The sequence below is a fragment of the Aulonocara sp. 'chitande type north' Nkhata Bay genome, linkage group LG4, assembly GCF_057382095.1.
Source record: "Aulonocara sp. 'chitande type north' Nkhata Bay isolate Kocher_YH1m ecotype deep benthic linkage group LG4, A_spYH_male_GT1.1, whole genome shotgun sequence".
Taxonomy (NCBI): domain Eukaryota; kingdom Metazoa; phylum Chordata; class Actinopteri; order Cichliformes; family Cichlidae; genus Aulonocara; species Aulonocara sp. 'chitande type north' Nkhata Bay.
The window spans coordinates 19,411,763-19,431,263 of NC_141347.1; the positions used below are offsets into that span (position 1 = coordinate 19,411,763).

At 44.6% G+C, this 19,501-nt stretch overlaps 2 protein-coding genes across 12 annotated transcripts in view; one reads left to right on the plus strand and one right to left on the minus strand.

Moving 5' to 3' along the window:
* Nucleotides 1-6,556: 6,556 nt before the first annotated feature.
* On the plus strand, nt 6,557-7,638 carry ier2a (immediate early response 2a). Its single transcript, XM_086290595.1, has one exon. It carries the CDS (start codon nt 6,652-6,654, stop codon nt 7,216-7,218), a length of 567 nt encoding a protein of 188 aa, XP_086146721.1. The 5' UTR covers nt 6,557-6,651; the 3' UTR covers nt 7,219-7,638.
* A 4,674-nt stretch (nt 7,639-12,312) lies between these two features.
* cacna1aa (calcium channel, voltage-dependent, P/Q type, alpha 1A subunit, a) overlaps nt 12,313-19,501 on the minus strand; it is a 90,088-nt gene continuing 82,899 nt past the window's right edge. For 8 of the 11 annotated variants that reach the window (XM_086288931.1, XM_086288927.1, XM_086288926.1 and 5 more), the window contains 3 exons: nt 19,016-19,232; nt 18,497-18,768; nt 12,313-16,903 (listed from right to left, as the gene is read on the minus strand). In XM_086288931.1, the coding sequence (XP_086145057.1) occupies nt 16,109-16,903; nt 18,497-18,768; nt 19,016-19,232 (1,284 nt within the window). In that variant the 3' untranslated portion in view covers nt 12,313-16,108. The remainder of the gene's footprint in view (nt 16,904-18,496; nt 18,769-19,015; nt 19,233-19,501) is intronic. The other 3 variants (XM_086288930.1, XM_086288925.1, XM_086288929.1) reach the window with 2 other exon arrangements.

Here is a 19,501-nt window from a genome sequence, read left to right on the forward strand (position 1 = left end):
AACAGAATTTTATTGATGCCTCGCTGGCACTGAAGTTAGGTTTTAGCACGGAGCCTCTGTCTCATTCACTCCAAGTCACAGCCCTTAGTGGCCAGCGTCTTCCAGACATTACTCATGTCACAGAACCGATTTCCCTGTCTCTTTCCGGCAATCATGTTGAAACCATACAGTTGTACGTCTTTAAGGCCCCACTCACTCCACTAGTCTTGGGCTATCCCTGGCTATGTCAACATAACCCTGTGATTGATTGGAGGAAAAAGAGTATTTCGGGGTGGGGGGAGGAGTGTCACATGTCCTGTTTAAAAGCCGCCACCCCCGCCACGAACCTACCACCCAATAAAACTATTTCAGAACCGCCTGATCTGTCCTCCATACCGTCTGACTATCACGACCTGGCGCAAGTGTTTTGTAAAGATAAGGCACGCTCTCTTCCCCCTCACCGGCCGTACGATTGTGGGATTGACCTCCTCCCAGGCGCGCCGCTTCCGACCAGTAGCCTGTCTCGACCGGAGCGGGAAAGCATGGAAAATTACATCAATGAGTCACTTGCCGCTGGTCTCATTCGCCCCTCGTCCTCACCTGTTGCTGCTGGTTTCTTTTTTGTCACCAAAAAAGATAAAAGTTTACGGCCCTGTATTGACTATCGCGGCCTCAACGCCATCACAGTTAAAAACAAGTATCCCCTCCCTCTGCTGAGTTCCGCGTTCGAGCTTCTTCAGGGTGCCACCATCTTCACAAAGTTGGACCTGCGCAACGCCTACCATCTGGTGAGGATTAGGGAGGGAGACGAGTGGAAGACGGCTTTCAATACTCACCTGGGCCATTTCGAATATCTTGTGATGCCTTTTGGTCTCACCAATGCTCCAGCTGTGTTTCAGGCTCTCGTGAATGACGTGCTCCGAGATTTCATCGACCATTTCGTTTTCATTTACTTGGATGACATCCTCATCTTCTCCCAGTCTGTCGCCGACCACCGACGCCATGTCAGGCAAGTGCTTCAGCGTCTCCTCGAAAATCGTCTCTTTGTTAAAGGGGAGAAGTGTGAGTTTCATGTCTCAACTGTTTCCTTCCTGGGCCACGTCATCGATCGGGGTAACCTCAAGACTGATCCCGCAAAGGTTCAAGCCGTTGTTGACTGGCCGACCCCCTCTAACCGTAAACAGCTTCAAAGCTTTCTGGGGTTCGCGAACTTTTATCGGCGCTTTGTTCGCAACTATAGTAAACTGGTCCTGCCTCTGACCCGTCTTACTTCTCCCAAGGTTCCCTTCTGCTGGGATGAGCTGGCTCAACGTGCATTTGCCCATCTGAAGGACCGCTTTGCCTCGGCGCCCATTCTCGTCCAACCCGATCTCGACCGGCAGTTCGTTGTGGAGGTGGATGCCTCGGACGCTGGAGTGGGGGCGGTGCTTTCCCAGCAGCAAGGAGGTAAGCTGCATCCCTGTGCCTACTTTTCACACCGTCTCACCTCTGCAGAGAGCAACTATGATGTGGGAGATCGAGAGCTACTAGCCATCAAGCTAGCCCTGGAGGAGTGGCGCCATTGGTTAGAGGGTGCTGCCCAGCCGTTTGTGGTCTGGACTGATCACAAGAACTTGGAGTACATTCGATCGGCAAAACGCCTCAACGCCAGGCAAGTCAGGTGGGCCCTGTTTTTCACTAGATTCCAGTTTACGATCACTTACAGACCCGGTTCCCGTAATGTCAAGCCAGACGCCCTCTCACGCCAATTCGCCGCCTCCGAAGACGCAACTCGGGACTCTCCCATTCTACCGCCCACCTGTGTAGTCGGGGCCCTGACCTGGGAGATCGAGTCGGCTATTCGAGAGGCTCAGCGGACAGAACCGGACCCCGGAACGGGCCCTCCAGGGTTGCTCTTCGTCCCCTCCTCAGTAAGGTCACGAGTGTTACATTGGGCTCATACTGCCAGATTCACCTGCCACCCGGGGGTCCACCGCACTATTACCTTCCTCCAACGTTTCGTCTGGTGGCCTTCCCTTGCCAAAGACGTCCGCGAGTATATTTCCGCATGCTCGACCTGCGCTCAAAACAAGAGCGTCCATCAACCACCCTCTGGCCTCCTTTACCCTCTGCCGACTCCGAGCCGCCCTTGGTCGCACATCGCTGTTGACTTCATCACTGGTCTGCCCGTCTCGTCAGGTAACTCTGTGATTCTCACCATTGTGGACCGCTTCTCCAAAGCTGCTCATTTTGTCGCCCTCCCTAAGCTCCCCACTGCTCTAGAGACCGCCCGGTTGCTAGCTGACCACATGTTTCGCCTCCATGGCATCCCCACGGACATTGTGTCAGACAGAGGACCGCAGTTCACGTCGCGTGTATGGAAGGAGTTCTGCAGTGCCCTCGGAGCTCAGGTCAGTCTCTCCTCTGGTTTCCACCCGCAGACGAATGGCCAAACGGAGCGTGCCAACCAGGAGCTCGAAGCAGCTCTCCGGTGCCTGGTCTCCACTAACCAGTCAACTTGGAGCGAGCAACTGTCATGGATTGAGTATGCTCATAACAGCCTTACCTCCTCTGCCACCGGTGTGTCCCCTTTCGAGGCGTCCTTGGGCTATCAACCGCCACTCTTCCCAGCCGTCGAGGGTGAGCACTTTGTTCCCTCTGTCCAACAGCATCTTCGGAGGTGTCGGCGCGCCTGGAGAGCGACTCGGGCCTCCCTTCTCCGCACGGTGGAACGCAATAAGCGCCTGGCGGATCGCCACCGGACCCCTGCTCCCACCTACACACCTGGACAAAAGGTTTGGCTGTCTACCAGATTCATCCCACTCAGGTCTGAGTCCAAGAAACTGTCTCCCACTTTCATCGGTCCCTTTGAGGTCGACTCTGTGATTAACCCTGTCTCTGTCCGCCTTCGCCTGTCCCGGAATATGAGGATCCATAACTCCTTCCACGTGTCGCAAGTGAAGCCGTGTCTCTCTAGTCCTCTGTGCCCTCCTTCCGGACCCCCTCCGCCCGCCCAGGTCATTGATGGCCACCCGGCTTTCACCGTTTCGCGGATCATGGATGTCCGGCGCCGGGGGCGCGGTCTGCAGTATCTCGTGGATTGGGAGGGCTACGGGATGGAGGAGCGTTCTTGGATCCCGCGGGCGGCCCTCTTGGATCGGGGTATGGTGCGGGCGTTCCATGCGGCTCACCCTGACAAGCCTGGGGGTCGCCGGGAGGCTCCCGTCAGGGGGGGGGGGGTACTGTCACGGCCAGGCGGATCAGCTGCACGCTGATCAGCCCTCTCTGTCTCTCTTCCTCTTCTCTCTCGCCGGGGCGGAACTCACTGTGGGTTCATGCCCTTGGCCCACGCCCTCGGGAGATGAGACCCAGGTGTCTCATTAAGGGGAGCAGCATTTAAGCCAGGAGGTGACTGCTGTTCGTCGCTGGATCGTTGTCTACCACGCAACCTCTTGGATTTTTCCCCGTGTGTTTCCCGTGTGGCAGTGTTGGAGTGTGAACCTGTGATCGTGTGAGTGGATATTCTGAAGAACGTATGCTTTCCCTTGGACTTCCCTGGAGACCCCTTCTTCCCCCACTCAGCTGTATATAACACCCCCCTGCACATTCTTGTATATACACCTGGTGACTTGTAAATAAACTCTTCTTGTAAGCATCAGTACCGGAGTCCTGCGCTTGAGTCCTCCTTCCAACCGTAACACTAGAGCACGTTTGCTGTCGCATTTTATTTGTAGTGTGAACGAGCAGACAAAAAAAATCGGATTTGATCAAAAAATCGGAATTGAGCATTAAGACCTGCAGTGTGAACGTAGCCTTAGTAGCAGCTGAATTGTGTTAGGTGCATTTAAGGAACCAAAGAAAGTGATCCTCACAGTGTAGCCATTACTATCTAGATGGGAAAATAGTTTTTGCACTACTGTGACTGTTTCATCCACCCTCAATTTTGGTTGATATGCAAACTGCACAAGATATATTTTCATTTCTGGTGGGCTGAGATTAGTATTTTTATCTCCCGTGAGGAAGCTGTGGTTTGAACACAATTACTCAATAGTTATTAACCTCTGATGGTGTCAACTTCAGTACAGGAACCAGAATGGATGCTTTTCCACAACACCAGTATCTTCTCCTGCTTCAGACTCAGGTTGTAATTGTGACCCACCTATGCTCTCCAGTCTGCCCTCTAGCTGTCTGTCACCTTAAACCCAGTGATTTTATTTATTCCACTCAAGACATCCCTTGTTTTAAGCCCCCAGATTCCTCTTGTATGAGTTTTTGGATTTCCTCAGCTTCACCCTAAGGCCATGCTGCACTCTCATCAGTTCTTCCCCATCTCCAGACCTAGAGAGTAAATTCTTTATGAGCACATATTATAATTTTTTAATAGGCCGCAAACGCCAACATTTTGAGTCACTTCCATAAAACAACCACGAGAGGGCAGTCTTTAACTGCTATCTAGCATTTTGTCACAGGGGACCAGAAACAACTTTGAATTTACCGAGGTTAAAATTGACCTCTACCTTTAATGCGGGAGCACAGAAAAATGATTGCAGGAGCAGTCATTTTTACACACAGTCTGCTCAAAGTCTGAGCAGAAAATAAAGCTCAAATCACTTCACATTTCATCTGGTAGGTGATTTTCTTAAACTTGTGTAGCTTTTAGATGATGTAGATGTTTAGTCCAGATAAGTCTACATCTAATCTGGACTTTCTGTCTCGTTCTCCCTCTCCTAGTTTTCTCGCTTCTCTTTGGTAGATTTGTTTAGGGTTTTCAGTCTATGTATTACCTGTTTTACTAACACTGAGAGTTAATGCAAATGCAACATTTGACAATTATCTCCAGGAATTTTACTTGCTTACTCTGTAAAGAGATAAAGGGAAAGTCCCACAAGTGTCTGTGAAACAGCTTTTGGGGGAATTATAATTGATCTCCTAAAAATAAATCACTGTGTATAAATAATGCCTCTTCAGCTTTTTTTACGATTTTGTTGAAGGCCTCAAACTAAACTGAAATAACCAAAATGTTGTCAACTTTCAAAAATGTGTCAGCCTAAGTCTATTTTTCCAAGTAAGAACATGTTTCAGGGGTTCAGACCTATCATTATCGAGAATTTATGTTTTAGTGAGAGGCATTCTCAAGAAAAAACAATCACCTGCATGCCAGAAATTGCTTAGGAATTACGCAGCTCGAGATTCAAAGTCTTCGCGTTTCCTTCATGACCCAAAAATCTTATGTAGCACATCTTTAAACCGGTACAGTATACAGTAATTTTTAAAGGTTTAAACTTCTCATATTTATGTTATATTTCATGTAGACCGCTCTGGCACTGAAAAGGGAAGCGGGCACACTGCGGTTTCTGATCACCCCATAATGTAGCAGAGTGAGTTTCATTGTCCAAATATGGTCTGAAGGAAGCAGCAAGCACTGACGCAATCTGGTGTTGTTACTTTAAATGGCTTCAGGAAAGCAGGGCTCCCATTCACGTCATGGGTTTTCCTTTGCGCTGGCCCACTACAGCCGGATGAACTAAATATGGGCATCTGTGTGTGCGTTTGTGTGTGTGTGTGAGAGAGAGCGCAACACACTCCACCTCCCATTTTTCTTTCTTCCTGCAAGAGGAAGCAACACCCTGGGGGGATGGGTGTCATTGGAGAACTCACAGACTGATTGGATTTAACCCTAGAAGTGAAACGTACCGGTAGTTCGTCTCTGGAGTAAAAATGTGACTGAAAAAACAAATAAACAAAAACGATTGAATTTATGCACTTCTTAGTAAATCTGCTACAGATTTCCTGCAAGCAGTAGAAGCTTGTTGAGTGCAAAAACACAGGTAAATAATTTCCTTAGGGAGAAATAATAATAATAATAATAATAATAATAATAATAATAATTATTATTATTATTATTATTATTATTATTATTATTATTATTATTATAAAAAACCGCATTGTTGCAAATGAACAGTGTCATTAAAAGAGACACTATTGACTCTTTTAAAAAACACAGCCAGACTCCAATTTTTACATTTATTTATGAATTGGTACTAACTGATGTCAGAAAAGGGCCTTTTCAAGAAATTATTGTTTATTCTCTTTTCCATTAATTCACTTATGTGTTATATATCTCTACAAAGATCTCCAATAATGTATATACCTTGGACACTTCATAGACACTAATAACTGTATATAGGTTTATATCATGTGTAATTCATATTTATATTTTGATGGCTCATATTCACTTAGCGCGCTGTTTTACATTATTTTTTCATTATTTCTAGATACAATAAAGCTGACTTTGAATAATTTTAGATATTGTTTATCATAATAATCATCGCTGTTGATATTATTAGTAGTAGTTATCGTTGTTGTAGTAGTTTTATCACTGGGCGAGTTATTTTCTGCTTTGTGTGTGTGTTTTGCAGCTTACAGTAAATAGTCGAGCTTGTTGTGTATCTTCGAGGATTAAAATAGCTACAGTTGTCTAACCAGCTGGTGCACGGCTGTTTGAAACAGGAGTCCGGGTATGAGGCCGGTGGGCGGGCCTCTGTCGTGTGACGCTGCACTGAGTGACGTCAAAGAGGTGATAAATAGCTGTCTCGCGCTTCGTCCGTGTCTGTGTGAAGTCAGAGGGGGAAACACGGGATATACAAACCTTTTGACTGTTTGTCTGGGAGTAGTTTCAAAACAAGCCGTGACATGGAGGTCAGCGCAGAGGCCAAGAGGATCATGGTCGTGGCTTTGGGGAAACTGTACAGCTCCCGCACCCAGCGAGGGGGTCTCCGTCTTCACCGGAGTCTCCTGCTCACTCTGGTCATGAAATCTGCCCGGGACATCTATCATGCGGCCCAGGCGACAGCTCAAAGTGCCGCCCCGACATGTGAACCACAACACCCGGCTGTTAATGTGATAACCACAAGGCCAGCTGCCGCTCAGGGGCTCCAGAGTCCCGCTTCTCACCCAGCTGAAGAGTCACGGACCGCCGGTTCATCCACGGAGCTGCGCTGCGCGCCGCACGCGCACGACCACGCGGAAAACAAGGAGAATGTGTGCCCGTCCGGCCCCGCACAGCACTCCAGGAAAAGACGGGGCAAAGCGGCTGCTGAACCGGACTTTCTGCCCTGCAAGAAAGCAAAACTCGAGCAGGTGAACTGTCATCAGCAGCTCATTGTCAGCTCCGTTTTGAGTGACTATGTGAAGTGCAGTAGTGAACTGCGAACAGCCCCAACCCTCATTCCCGTGCAGACAGCCATCGCAGCGTGTTGAAGACCTGCTGAAATTAAAGGCAGTGAACTTTTTAAGGCCTGGATGTCTTGACGTGTCCATTTTGCAGGCTATACCTGCTCCAGGGACTGGCTTTGGATGGATGACCCAAGAGTCCCAGTCATGGCTGAGCAAGGAAGCCCCGGAGCATGCCCACCGTGGAGGTCTCAGTGACTTGTGATCTAATTTATGACCTCACCTGTTCAGAGGCGGGACTATCATTACGCCTTAAACTAGACTGTATGAATTGACTCTATGTACATTTTACACAAGTGTGTTTGGGGACCATGCTGTCAAAACAGCAAATGTACATTTTTACTGAAGTTTTTTTTTTTTTTTTTTTTTTGCGGGGGGTGTAAAACCTTGAATGACTTTATCTACCTCAGTATTTATTAAACCTTTGGTATCTAATATGAATCTGAAGTCGTGTGTTGTTTATAATCTGTCATATCGTATCGTACAGATAGCACAGTGAGAGACCAAGGTGTTGTGTGTAATGGGTGGCAGGGTGGAGCGCTGTGAGGTGCAAGAAAACCGTGTGAAAGTTGGATGTGGGTGTGTGTTTGTCAGTCTGACAGGAAACTGGCTTGGGTGTTTTCCTCCCCCATGCCTCTTCCACCTCCAGGCTGATTTGCAGAACAAAAGCTGGGACAATTCCAAGGATGGGGGGCTCTAAAGAATGAGGAGGGGGAGGCTGTCAAGCCTTTTGACTGACCAAACAAGGAGAACAATCGGGGTCCTGTTGCCATCCAAGAACTACACTGCTGTTTTTTTGTTCACATTCGTATGCATTCCATACGCTCTAAACCTATAAACGTGGATAAAGCTCTTGGCTCTACTACTATTTGAGTGTTGCAGCAATTCACAATTATTTAAACAAATCAAATAATTAGACCTGTTTTTCAGACATTTCCAGATTATTATTTTTTAATCTGTATTTAAAGGTTTAAAAGGCTTATGATTGTTTAGCTCTACGGAAAGCAGTTTGTGAGTTTGTTATGTTTTTAAAACTCAGTATAAAAGTCACAGCATGAAGCAAGTACAACAGGGATTCACCCGCCGCTGTTTTTGTGTTGGGGGAAGGGGGTTAAGCCTGGAAAATAGAAGCAGGAATGTGGGGGAAGTGCCTGTGTGGCCTCCACGAGGCCTCAACTTGTGCAGCTTAGTCTTCCGGCTGAAACCGGAGGGCCCAGAGGGGCTGGGAGGAGTGGCCGGAACTGTCTCTACATGCCTGTGAAAATACACATCAGACACATGAAACTTTTAAGTGCATGTGTGTGGCTTTTCCAGTGCAGACTGCTTCTTTACTCCACCTTCACACTTTTTTTTTTGTCCACACACAAGCTCATTTGGAATTTACATGCTGGCAAACTCAAGTCTTCTTCGTGGGGAAGCATAAAGGAACTTATTCATTATATACTTCAGAACTGAAATACAAAATACAGGGGAAAAATAATTCAAATTAGACCAATTAAAGCAACTCAGATGACTCTGTCCCTTAATCAACCCTGATATTTAAAGGTTTGTAAATCTTATATTTTAAGACACCAAATATGTCAAATCACTGTCACATCAGAGACCAACCTCTCCATGATTATCCACCATCCTGCAGCACTCAATACTTGTTGCTTTGCCAACATCTTCAGCTAAATTAGATCTGACTGCTGTGTTAAAATGAGGAAGCTAAATGAGCTGACTGAGCCTTTTCAGGCAGATGTGTCAGCGAGCCTCAGCATAGTGTTGCAGAATGGAGGAGGCCTGTTTAATTACAATTCATTTTTATGCTGAGCAAATCATCATATTGGGTGTGATTATTATGATTACTGAGAATATTGTAGCTGACAGGCATCTGAAGTCTTTACGTTTCACCAGTGAATCGCGTGAATTTCAACAAAACACGTGTTCCTGAACACGTGACCGCTGACTGCCCTTACACTGCCCGGAAGGTTTCTGTGTCTGGTGTTTGTGCTCACACCAGTTGCTGCTGATGGTAAAAGCAAATATGGTTTAATACCACAGTTTTCTTAAATTCTCGAAGGAGGGAAAAAAAAAGAATGAAAACAAACAACAACAAAAAAAGAGAGTAACTGGATTTTATCCATTAGTATGTGAGCAACCCTGATCCAATTTTCATGCAATCATGAGAGCACTTTAAAAGGAGCTGGCCATTTTACTGCGCTTCTCAACTTTTCCAAAGTAATCTCCAAAAAGATAGCAGGGTCACTGACAATCTCTCTGTTCTCTGACTACTTCATAAAAGTCAAAATGTGTAATTAAAGTGTAAAGGTGAAAATTGTAGCATCATCAGTTCTGCAACCTCCAGATCAGGGTCCTCTCTTTTTGTCAGTAAATGGATTGCATTTATATAGTGCTTTTTTGGGCACCCAAAGCGCTTTACAATACCACTATTCATTCACTCTCACATTCATGCACTGGTGGAGGTAAGCTACAGTTGTAGCCACAGCTGCCCTGGGGCAGACTGACAGAAGCGAGGCTGCCATATCGCGACGTCCGCCCCTCTGACCAACACCAGTAGGCGGTAGGGTAAAGTGTCTTGCCCAAGGACACAACGACCAGGACAGAGAGCCCAGGGATCGAACTGGCGACCTTCCGGTTACAGACGCGGTTCCCAACCCCCCGGTCGCCCAGTACTACAGTACAGTACAGTACTACCATCTCCAAACTCATCGCAACAACCATCGCAAACCCTTTTTATTTTGCTGCTATCCTTCTGTCATAAATCAGCCCTGACAGTCATCTCCAGCTACCCCACCCTGCCTGCAGTCTCTTCTTCACCTCTCTTGTGCACTGTCTGTGCTTCGGGTGACTGACCCCAGGTATTAAAACTTATCTGTCTTCACTACCTCTTCTCCTTTTATATTCACCTGTCTCCTTCTCATTTACACACATGTACTCTATCTTACCTCTACTGACTTTTTTTCCTTTTCTTTCCAAAGCATGCCTCCACCACCTGTCCAGGCTTTCCTCCACCTGTTCCCTACTCTCACTACTGATTAGAATCTAGTCTGTCAAGGTTGTAGTCCATAGAGACTCCTGCCTGACCTCATCTATCAATGTGTCCCATCACTACTGCAAACATGAAGGGGCTCACAGCCAAGCCCTGATGTAATCCCACCCCCACCTTGAACCCATCTGTCATTCCTACAGCACACGTCACCACTGTTTCAGTGTCCTCATACATGTACTGCACCAGCCTCACAAACTTCAATTCCTCATAGTACCAAATATCCTCTCTTGGCACTTTTTGTTATACACTGTTAAAAAACTTTAAAGGAACACTTTGAAAACACATCAGATCCCAATGGGAAATATTTTGTTGGATAGCTATACTGATATGGACTGGGTAAAGTTTTAGGAATGAAAGGATACCAAAGTGATTAATGGAAATGAAAATTACCAACCTACAGAATCCTGAATTAAAAGACACCCTGAAAATTAGAGTGAAAAATGCTGCAGACTAGTCTACTGTGCCAAAATGTCATTGCAGCAACTCAAAATGGGTTAGGGCTAGCAGTTTATGTGGCTCCTGCCTGCTTTTATGCATGCCTGACAATGTAGGCTATGCTCCAAATGAGATGACGGATGATGTGCTGGGTTGCCAGTTTTGACAAATGCCAATTGGGCTCCTTGTTCCGGGCAGTGAGTACAGGGTCCACCAGATGATGTCTGGCCCTCAGGCAACCCTAATGAAGTCTGTTTTTGCTTGTTTAGTCATAGATATTTATAACAGTGGACTGAGACTTTTTTACCAGTATTCCTGTACTTCCTTCAATTCTGTGACTATCCCACATTTTCTTTGCTAATCCTTCATAAAGTTCTTCGTTTGGTAATACATTTACCTGTTATTTTATTAGGTATACATTGCTAACAAAGTGGTTTTGACTTAAGAGCTGTTCACAGATCTTGGTCCTTATCGACATGATTACATCATGCAGTTGCTGCAGATTTGTTAGCTGCACATCCATGATGTGAATATCTTGTTGCATCACAACCCAAAAGTGCTCTATTGGGATGAAATCTGGCCAAGTGATTATTTGAGTTTTGTGATATGGTGCATTACTCTGCTGTAAGCAGCCAGGAGAAAACGGATACACTGTGGTCATAAAGGGGTGGACATGCTCACCAACAATACTACAGGTAGGCTGCGGTGTTTAAACAATGGTCAGTTGGTACTAAGGGGCTCAAAGTGTGCCAAGGGAATATCCCCCACACCATTACACCATGACCACCAGCCTGAACTGTTAATACGAAGCAGGGTGGAGCCATGTTTTCATGGTGATTAGGCCAAATTCTCAGCCCTAAATCTTAATGCTGCAGCAGAAATCGAGACACATCAGAGCAAGCAGTTTTTTTCAATCTCTCATTGTCCAGTGTTTGTGAGTGGTGCGAATTGTAGTTTCAGTTACCTGTTCTTAGCTGACAGGTGTAGCACCTGGTGTGATCTTCTGCTGCTGTAGCCCATCTGCGTCAAGGTTCAACATGTTGTGCATTTAGAGATACTCTTTTGCATAGCTTGGTTGTAATGAATACTAATTTGAGTTACTCTCACTTTTCTATCAGCCCAAATCAGTCTGGCTATTCTCCTCTGACCTCTCACATCAACATTTTTACTCAGAGAACTGTCGCTCACCAGATACTTTCTCTTCTCCATAATGTTCTCTGTAAACCCTAAAGATGGTTATGTGATAAAATCACTGTGGACCAGGTGATTTAGGATCACTTAAATCACCTTTCTTCCCCATTTGGATTTTCAATTTGAACTTCAGCAGGTTTTCTTGACCACGTCAGCATACCTACACCGAGTTACTGCCATGTGACTGGCTGATGATATATTTCCATCATCCGTGGTTGACGTGCTGTACCTAATTGAGTGTATTTCTTTAAAGTGATTATAAAAAGCAGAGTAAAAGTATATATATATATATATATATATATATATATATATATATATATATATATAAAACATGTGCTTACTTTCACCATGACTGCAAATCCTTTTTGTAATAAAAAATAAACCAGTTGTTAGCTGTTTTTTTGTGATAATACTACACAAAGGTAATGTGGCCAAGAAATATGAGTACAGTTTTAAAGTTCATGTGTGGCCTTCACTTTCTGTGAGTAATGCTTACAAGCGTTTATTTTTCTTGACTGACTGACAGGTGGAGGAAATGGACTGAGAAACCTATGCACTTTCCTAGGGCACACACACACACACACACACACACACACACACACACACACACACACACACACACACACACACACACACACACACATGCAAATTCAAAGCTGAAGAAGACTTGGCGCACAAAAAAGAAATGACACAAAGCAGTATGCATTCTCTCTGGATTTTATTCTTTAGGAAGAGTTTCTGTTTGGAATTACAAAATGCACTGGTAGAAATAGCGGTGAGACTGGCTGAGAGTGTGACAGGTAAGAGCGTGAGAGAGACAGGGTAGAGAAAGAGAGAGAGATAGAGGGAGAGAGAGCGAGAGAGAGAGAAAATAGAGAGTGAGTGAGAGATCAAAGGACCATCAGCCAGTTTTTAACAAGTACATCAACAGTTTTGGCGAGCTCCTCCATCCCTTGACCCTCCCCAACACAAAAGTATAAGGAAGAATACACCATCGTCTGAACTGTACTTTCTTTTCTTTCTTTATATTTTTATTTTTTCTGTTAAATTAAAAACAGTTCTTTTTTTTTCATGGTGTCCTGAACATGGTTGTGCTGTGCCTCAACCCCATGTAACAGAAGAAAAACAAACAGGACTTTGACTCTCACCAAAGTCTCTTTTTTGTGTTTTTACTCTTTAGATTTTTTTTTAAGTTTTTAAAACATTTTTTGTTTTCAAAAATAGAAGGAAAAAAAGGAAACATTGCTTTTTTAAAAACATCTATCTATTTATATATCACTTTTTTCTTTTTTTTCTTTTTTAATTCCTCTGAATTAATTAATCTGCTTTTTCTTTTATGTCCTGAAGATGACTTTTTAACCCACGGTGTGGCATGCACATAGCACATGCATTTCTGGAACTAGATATTTTTTCCTTTTTTAAAATCTTTTGTACTTGAAAAACGAACAAAAAGAAAAAAAAAACATTTTTTTTTTAAATTTATGTATTTTTTTCCCCCAGTAGCGACTTTACATTGCTTTTTGAAGACTTTGTGTGGTTAATCAGCGTGTTAGTGGATTTTACTGCAGCATATACACAAAGATGGAAGGTGAACATTTTGGGGCTTTGCACGTTCCATTCAGTGGAGGGGGCAGGTGGGAGGGGCTTTACTGACATCACACACGCACGCACACGCACAACCACAGAGCTGAAGGTCGTTACAATGATTTGATTTGAATGTCTTAAGATTTCAGAAGAGTTCTGGAGAATTTTTTAAAAAAGCATTCAGAAAAACAAAACATAATTTTATTTGAAACACACCCACCCGTGTGCATACATACACGCAAAAACCCACTGACACACACCACAACCAGGAGCTACATACCTTAGTGTGCTTTCTAATTTTACATGTAGTGATGTGAGAAATATTTTTTGTGACATTCCACTGAGGTTGGAAAGACACTAATAGGCAGTGTTTTCTATTTTTTTTTTCAATGCATTCTCTGGTCAACATGTGATAGGCCTCCAGGTAAGATGTGGGTCAAGTAAAAGAATGAGAGAAAAAAAAAGGAACTTAAAGTAAAAAATAACAGTAATGTTGGGTCTGACGGTGGTGTGCGTTAGTGAAAAGTGTTAGTTTGAGGCACACAGAGAGAACTGAAACTTATACAAGAGTGATACACACAGAACGCAGGTGATTTTTAGGACTACAGCGAGGCCCAGGCATCCTTTCTCCAGCCCATCTGCTACAATACGACTCACACACCTGATTTTTACACAGATAAGGCGGTCTACTAGCGAGAGAATGAGCTAAACTGCATTTTTGGTGCACTCACTGTATAAGTATAGTGAATAGACTGGGACACTATTTGTCACACAGCGCCATCTGTAGGTCAAAGGCGATGGCGAGTGGATTGTAAAACCTGCAATTCAATGCATTTTGATGTACAAATTTCAAATAGTTATTAACTTTGAAGAAGACTCAGAGTAAGAGGACAGCTCTGTCCTCCTGATAACTCATTCTCCCACAGTGTAGTGGTGTGTTCCAGCGCCACCCAAGGGTTGGAAAAAGGATTATTTTCAAATCTTCAAAGATCAAAATAAAAACAAGCACACAGAAGAAAATATAAGACCAAATATGGAGAACTCGCCTCATTCTCACGCTCATCATGATCTTTACAAACGATGGTATAAGTTTATCCCTTAATACGTTCAGCAACAAAGAAAACAAAGATGAAGAGTTTCTCTCCTTTCTGCACATTTCTATTGGTCTCTTTCTGCTGCCTCTGTGTTAACCCCACACCCTGGAAGACTTTTGAGATGTTACTGATTTGTCAGACATAATTCACCATATCCATGTTTATACCCTGCGTCCCATTAAACCATTTTTTTTTAGCCTTAATTACAAAAAAAGGTAACTTCCACAAAAATAAGTACAATTCCAGCTGTATCAATGGCAGGCATTTGGCACGGAATAGACAGTAGACGAGCAAGCAGAAGAGTTATCATTTTGTTCCCTCTAGATATACATACAGTAAATATCCAATCTCCATGTAACTTTCGGGCCACTGGTGTTTTTAGCATATGTGAAGGTACAGAGAGAGGAATATCATTCAGAGGAGAGAGAGAGAAAAACAGAAAGCACTTTTAATCATAAATAAAAAAAAGAGAGAGAAACCCTGCAGACCATAACAAAAAAACAGGACTGAAGAACATTTTCCCTCTGCAAACAGTAGATTCTCAGTGTTGCTATTATTAGTATTCTTTTGTATCATTCATGCAGGATTCCATAGAGTGTACAACTCTGCAAGTCTACAAAAAACGAAGCTGTGTGGGGGTGCAACAGAAGATTCAAGCTTCAATGTTTTGAAGAAGTAGAAGAGAAGGAGGAAGAAGAAGCAGCTCCAGGAGTAGAAGAAATACTGCAGAAAACAGTTTGTTTCTCTGTTTCTGAAACCCATCCTCCACTATTTTTTTCCCTCTCATAGGTCATAGGTTGAGGTTGGTTAAATTGTTTCTGGGAGGAGTGCAATCTCTCCAGATGCACCCATCCTCTCCTCCAGATGTCCACGGAGGGACTCGTCGACCCCCGTGCAACACTCCCCAACTCTCCCACCCACTTAGCCTCCCTCACCTCTTACAGGTGGAGGGCTCTGTGTCAGGTTTATTTGTATTTAAAAACACAGATGATAAAACTCATCAATATTCAACTGGTGGCTGGGAGGGTTGGTTTGAAATCTTTTTGCAGCTAACTTAACAGAAGTTAGCTCAGAGAAGCAAAGAAAACAAACAAACGACAACAACAACAAAAAAAGAGGTCGCTCATTTTTGTCTCTGACTGTAAAGTGTCTTTTGTCGAGTCGCAACTCTTGACATCTTGTAAGTGGCTATAGCTCATGGCCAGAGGCATAATTTAAGACACAAAGACTAGTGTCTGACGCTCCTCCAGTTTGGTCTCATTTGGCATCAAAAGAAATGATCGACAAGACGCGAGCAGAACGCGGAGGTGTTTCGTTACCTCCTCGTATCGCTTTTGGATCTCCAGATTCTGTCTCTGCATTCTTGTTCCATCCCATGACACCGGTTGTTTCATGTAGCTCACCGTCACTTAGACAGCAGTGGAGGAGAGGGAAAAACAAATCGAACAGACAAGAAAGAAATGTTTATATTTTTTTCCCTTGGCAGTCAGTGCTCTGGCTCATCTTCTTTCGGTATTTCAATTTTTTTTTCCTTGTTAAGTCCCACCCCCTTCCCCAGAGGCTAGCACCAATCGTCATCCTCCGTTTCACTGTAGGGTTCATGCAAGCCTTTGCGAGGACCCCTTGGATGCCCAGCCGGAGGAGGGACCTTGTGGGGACCAGTGTGTGGGGGTCCGTGGACATGTGTGGAAGGTGATGAAGAACGATAGCCGTTGGGTAGCCGGCGCTGGGCGGCAGACTGAACTTGGCCCTGCACAGGCCCTGTCAGAGCCGTTGTTGGCGGAGGCGCGTGATGAACAGTTCTAGGCGAGGTTCGGCTGGGCTGAGGATGGGGGTTGTTGACTGGGTGTGGCTGTGGGGGAGGTAGGGGATGGGGGTTATGCTGCTGTGGTTGTGAGGGAGGTGGCAGTGGGTGGTTGGCATGAGGGTGCGGGTTGCCCCCCTGCACGGGGTTTGGCTCATAGGCAGGTGGTTCATGATGGGGCTCGTAGTCCTGGTAGTCCTGGTTGTAGAAACATCCATCCCCTTCTATAGAGCCCCCTCCTCCACCTGTGTCTCCCCAGCGCAGTGGGGGCTGATGACGTGGTGTGCCATGGTGGCCCAGCTGAAGGCCAGCGGGGGGAGGACCCTGGCCTTGGGAAGGTTCTGGAGAAAAGCGGCGAGGGGCAGGAGCTGGGGCTGAGGGTCTGCCTTGTGCCACCCCAGGAGGGGTGGGCATAGCCTTACGGACTACAGGGGAGTAAGTAACATGGGGCCGGGGTGTTGCCGGGGTCTGAGGCAACTGCCGACGGCCCCGCCGCGGTGTACTGGTCCCCGAGGTTGAGGGGACAGGGCTTCCGCTGACTGAACTACTGCCCTACACAAAAAGTGAAATAAAGCAAATAAAAAAAACGAACCACAAATTCAACGACAAAACATGTAGAATAAAGTAGAGGATGGTAAAGATTTAGCGTGAAGCCAACAGAGAGAGAAGGAAAAGAACGCAAGACAGAGAGTCCAGATAGAAAAGCAAGAAAAGGACCAGAGCAAGATCCACAGCAACAATAAGAATAAAAGCACCATCCATAAAAGAGTGGCAGAAATGAAAGGCATTAAAAAGGAGCAGAGCAGATGATGTGGATAAAAAAGATGAGATTTCAAACAGGACCATACATAAAAAAGCAACATGTTACGCAGAGGAAAGAAAACAAAAGACGACAGGAGAAAAGAAGGATAAAGGGTTGATTTCCAGGATAACAAATGCAGTACAGGGTAAATATGGTAACTAAACATACATAAAATGTGTCTGGTTTTGCATTATTTTGAGCAAGCTGTGTAGCATGTATGTATAACACAAATTCAAATAAGAAAATCCACTTCCTCCCCTTTAAAGAAAGCTGTTGTTCCTGCAGTAATTATTAAAATATATTACAAAATCAGCGTGTTTAGCTAAATAATATGCATTACCAAAAATTCATGAGCAAAGAAAATTTAGGTCTAAAGTATAGTGGGCAATAAGCTTGGAAAAGAATGTCATAAGGAAACATAGTGGGGAGGGCATGACAGAACATTTAGACAGGGCAACTGGGAACAGCAATAAGGTACTCAAATATACATTCTTTATGCATATTTGTTTGGTTGTTGGTGGTTTGGTAGCAAACACTTCTTACTCATTTCTGCATTATTATACCAACAATAATGCATGTTTATGTGAATATAGTGAAACATAAATGTATATACAAATATACATAAAGATACACATGCTATCTGCTGTCATTAACATAATGCCAACAATTAAACAATGGCCTCTAATCTGAGGGCAGAAGACCTTATTAAAAGTTGGACCTAGGTTCTGAGACTGGTGCATTAAACTTGCATTCTCTCTATTGGCCAGCAGGGGGCAACCCTTCTGGCTTTCAACAAGAAAATGATTCTGTTTGACACATATTACTTAATACTTTTTGCTAATGAGTTTATGGCTTAATTGTTATATTTAATTCTTATTTATTACAGAATGATTTTTAATTTTAATATATGATTATGTTTATATTTTATATCTTGTGTATTTTTTAAAGTACGGCTAGCCTGTAATTGTGAAGCCACCATACGGTGATTCAAGAAACTGAAACAAGCCTTCAAAACAGTAGTCCACAAACCAACAGGTGATGTCACGCTACATCTATCTTTTTTATACAGTTTCCAATCAGAGGAACATTTCTAACATAACTACATCAAAAAGTTACACCTTATGTAGACTATACAGCACTGTGTTTGGTTACAGCCAGAAAAGGTTATTGGGGTTTTTCTAGCTGATAGTCCACCAGTTAACTACCATCAAATTAGAGGCCCAATATTAGACCACTTGAAATGTGTTTGACCAATATTTATTTAATTATTTTTCTCCTCAAAAACCAACAGGTGTGTTTTTCCAGCCTAGATATCAAGTACACTCAATACCCCAGGAGCCCACCTGTCTGTGTGTCACGCAATCGCGACCCTCGCTGGGAGATCGCGACCAGCGTCGGTCCCTTTCTCGCTCCCGGTCACGGTCGCGAGAGTGCCTGTGGACGTACTCGCCCCCTCGTTCTGCTACATAGCGCTCCTTGTCCACAGAGCCGTGGTGATGGTGATGATGGTGGTGGTGCTTACGGTCTTTGGAACGGCCGCGATCCCTGTCTCGATCCTTGTCTTTTGACGTGAGGTCGCCAGACTGAGTGGTTGTGCTTAGGTCTGTGCCCAGGCCTGATGACAGAGTGTTTAGAGGGGTTCGTTATTATTGCACTCCAGCGACACATTCTAGCAGCCCTTGGAACAACAACAAAAAGACTTTTATGTGCTTTTTGTTCAGTTGTACAAAAATTGGATTCATTTATTGCAGAAGGTGAGACGGTTAGAGAAAATGAGTTCTGGATAGTGGAAATATCTTCTACAGTACCTGTCAAATGATCAATTATGCAAAAAATGTGTGTGTGTTTGTGGTTTCACCCACCTGTGTCAGCCTCAGTGTAGCGACAGAGGGACCTCTCAGATGCCCGATGGCTCCGGTCTTTTCGCCGGTGTCCGTGTCTGGAACTTCTTCCCTCTTCTGGGATTGCATGCTCCATGTTGTAGTCGTCTGCCCCTCCTTTGTCTCTGTGACCACGCCCAGACCTGCTGTGGCCCAGGGAGGAGGCGGAGCGTTTCATTGGACTGCTGTCATTGATGGTCTAAGAGAGGAAGAGAAAGAAACCACCGAGGGATGGAGGGAGAGAGAGAAATGCAAGGAGAGGTGTTTCCTTTGAATGTCAGGTTGGTGTTCCATTTATACAATGGGATAACAGATATGTATAGGGGTGTATATATGGGTTTAACTGGGGTCTGTTTCTATGAAAGCCCTCAACGGATCTTCTTCCTTTAACCTATACCAAATCATAGACCCCCAATCATGCTACTTCATAAACAGAGACATTGCATACAATTTATAAGGCAGGGGTCG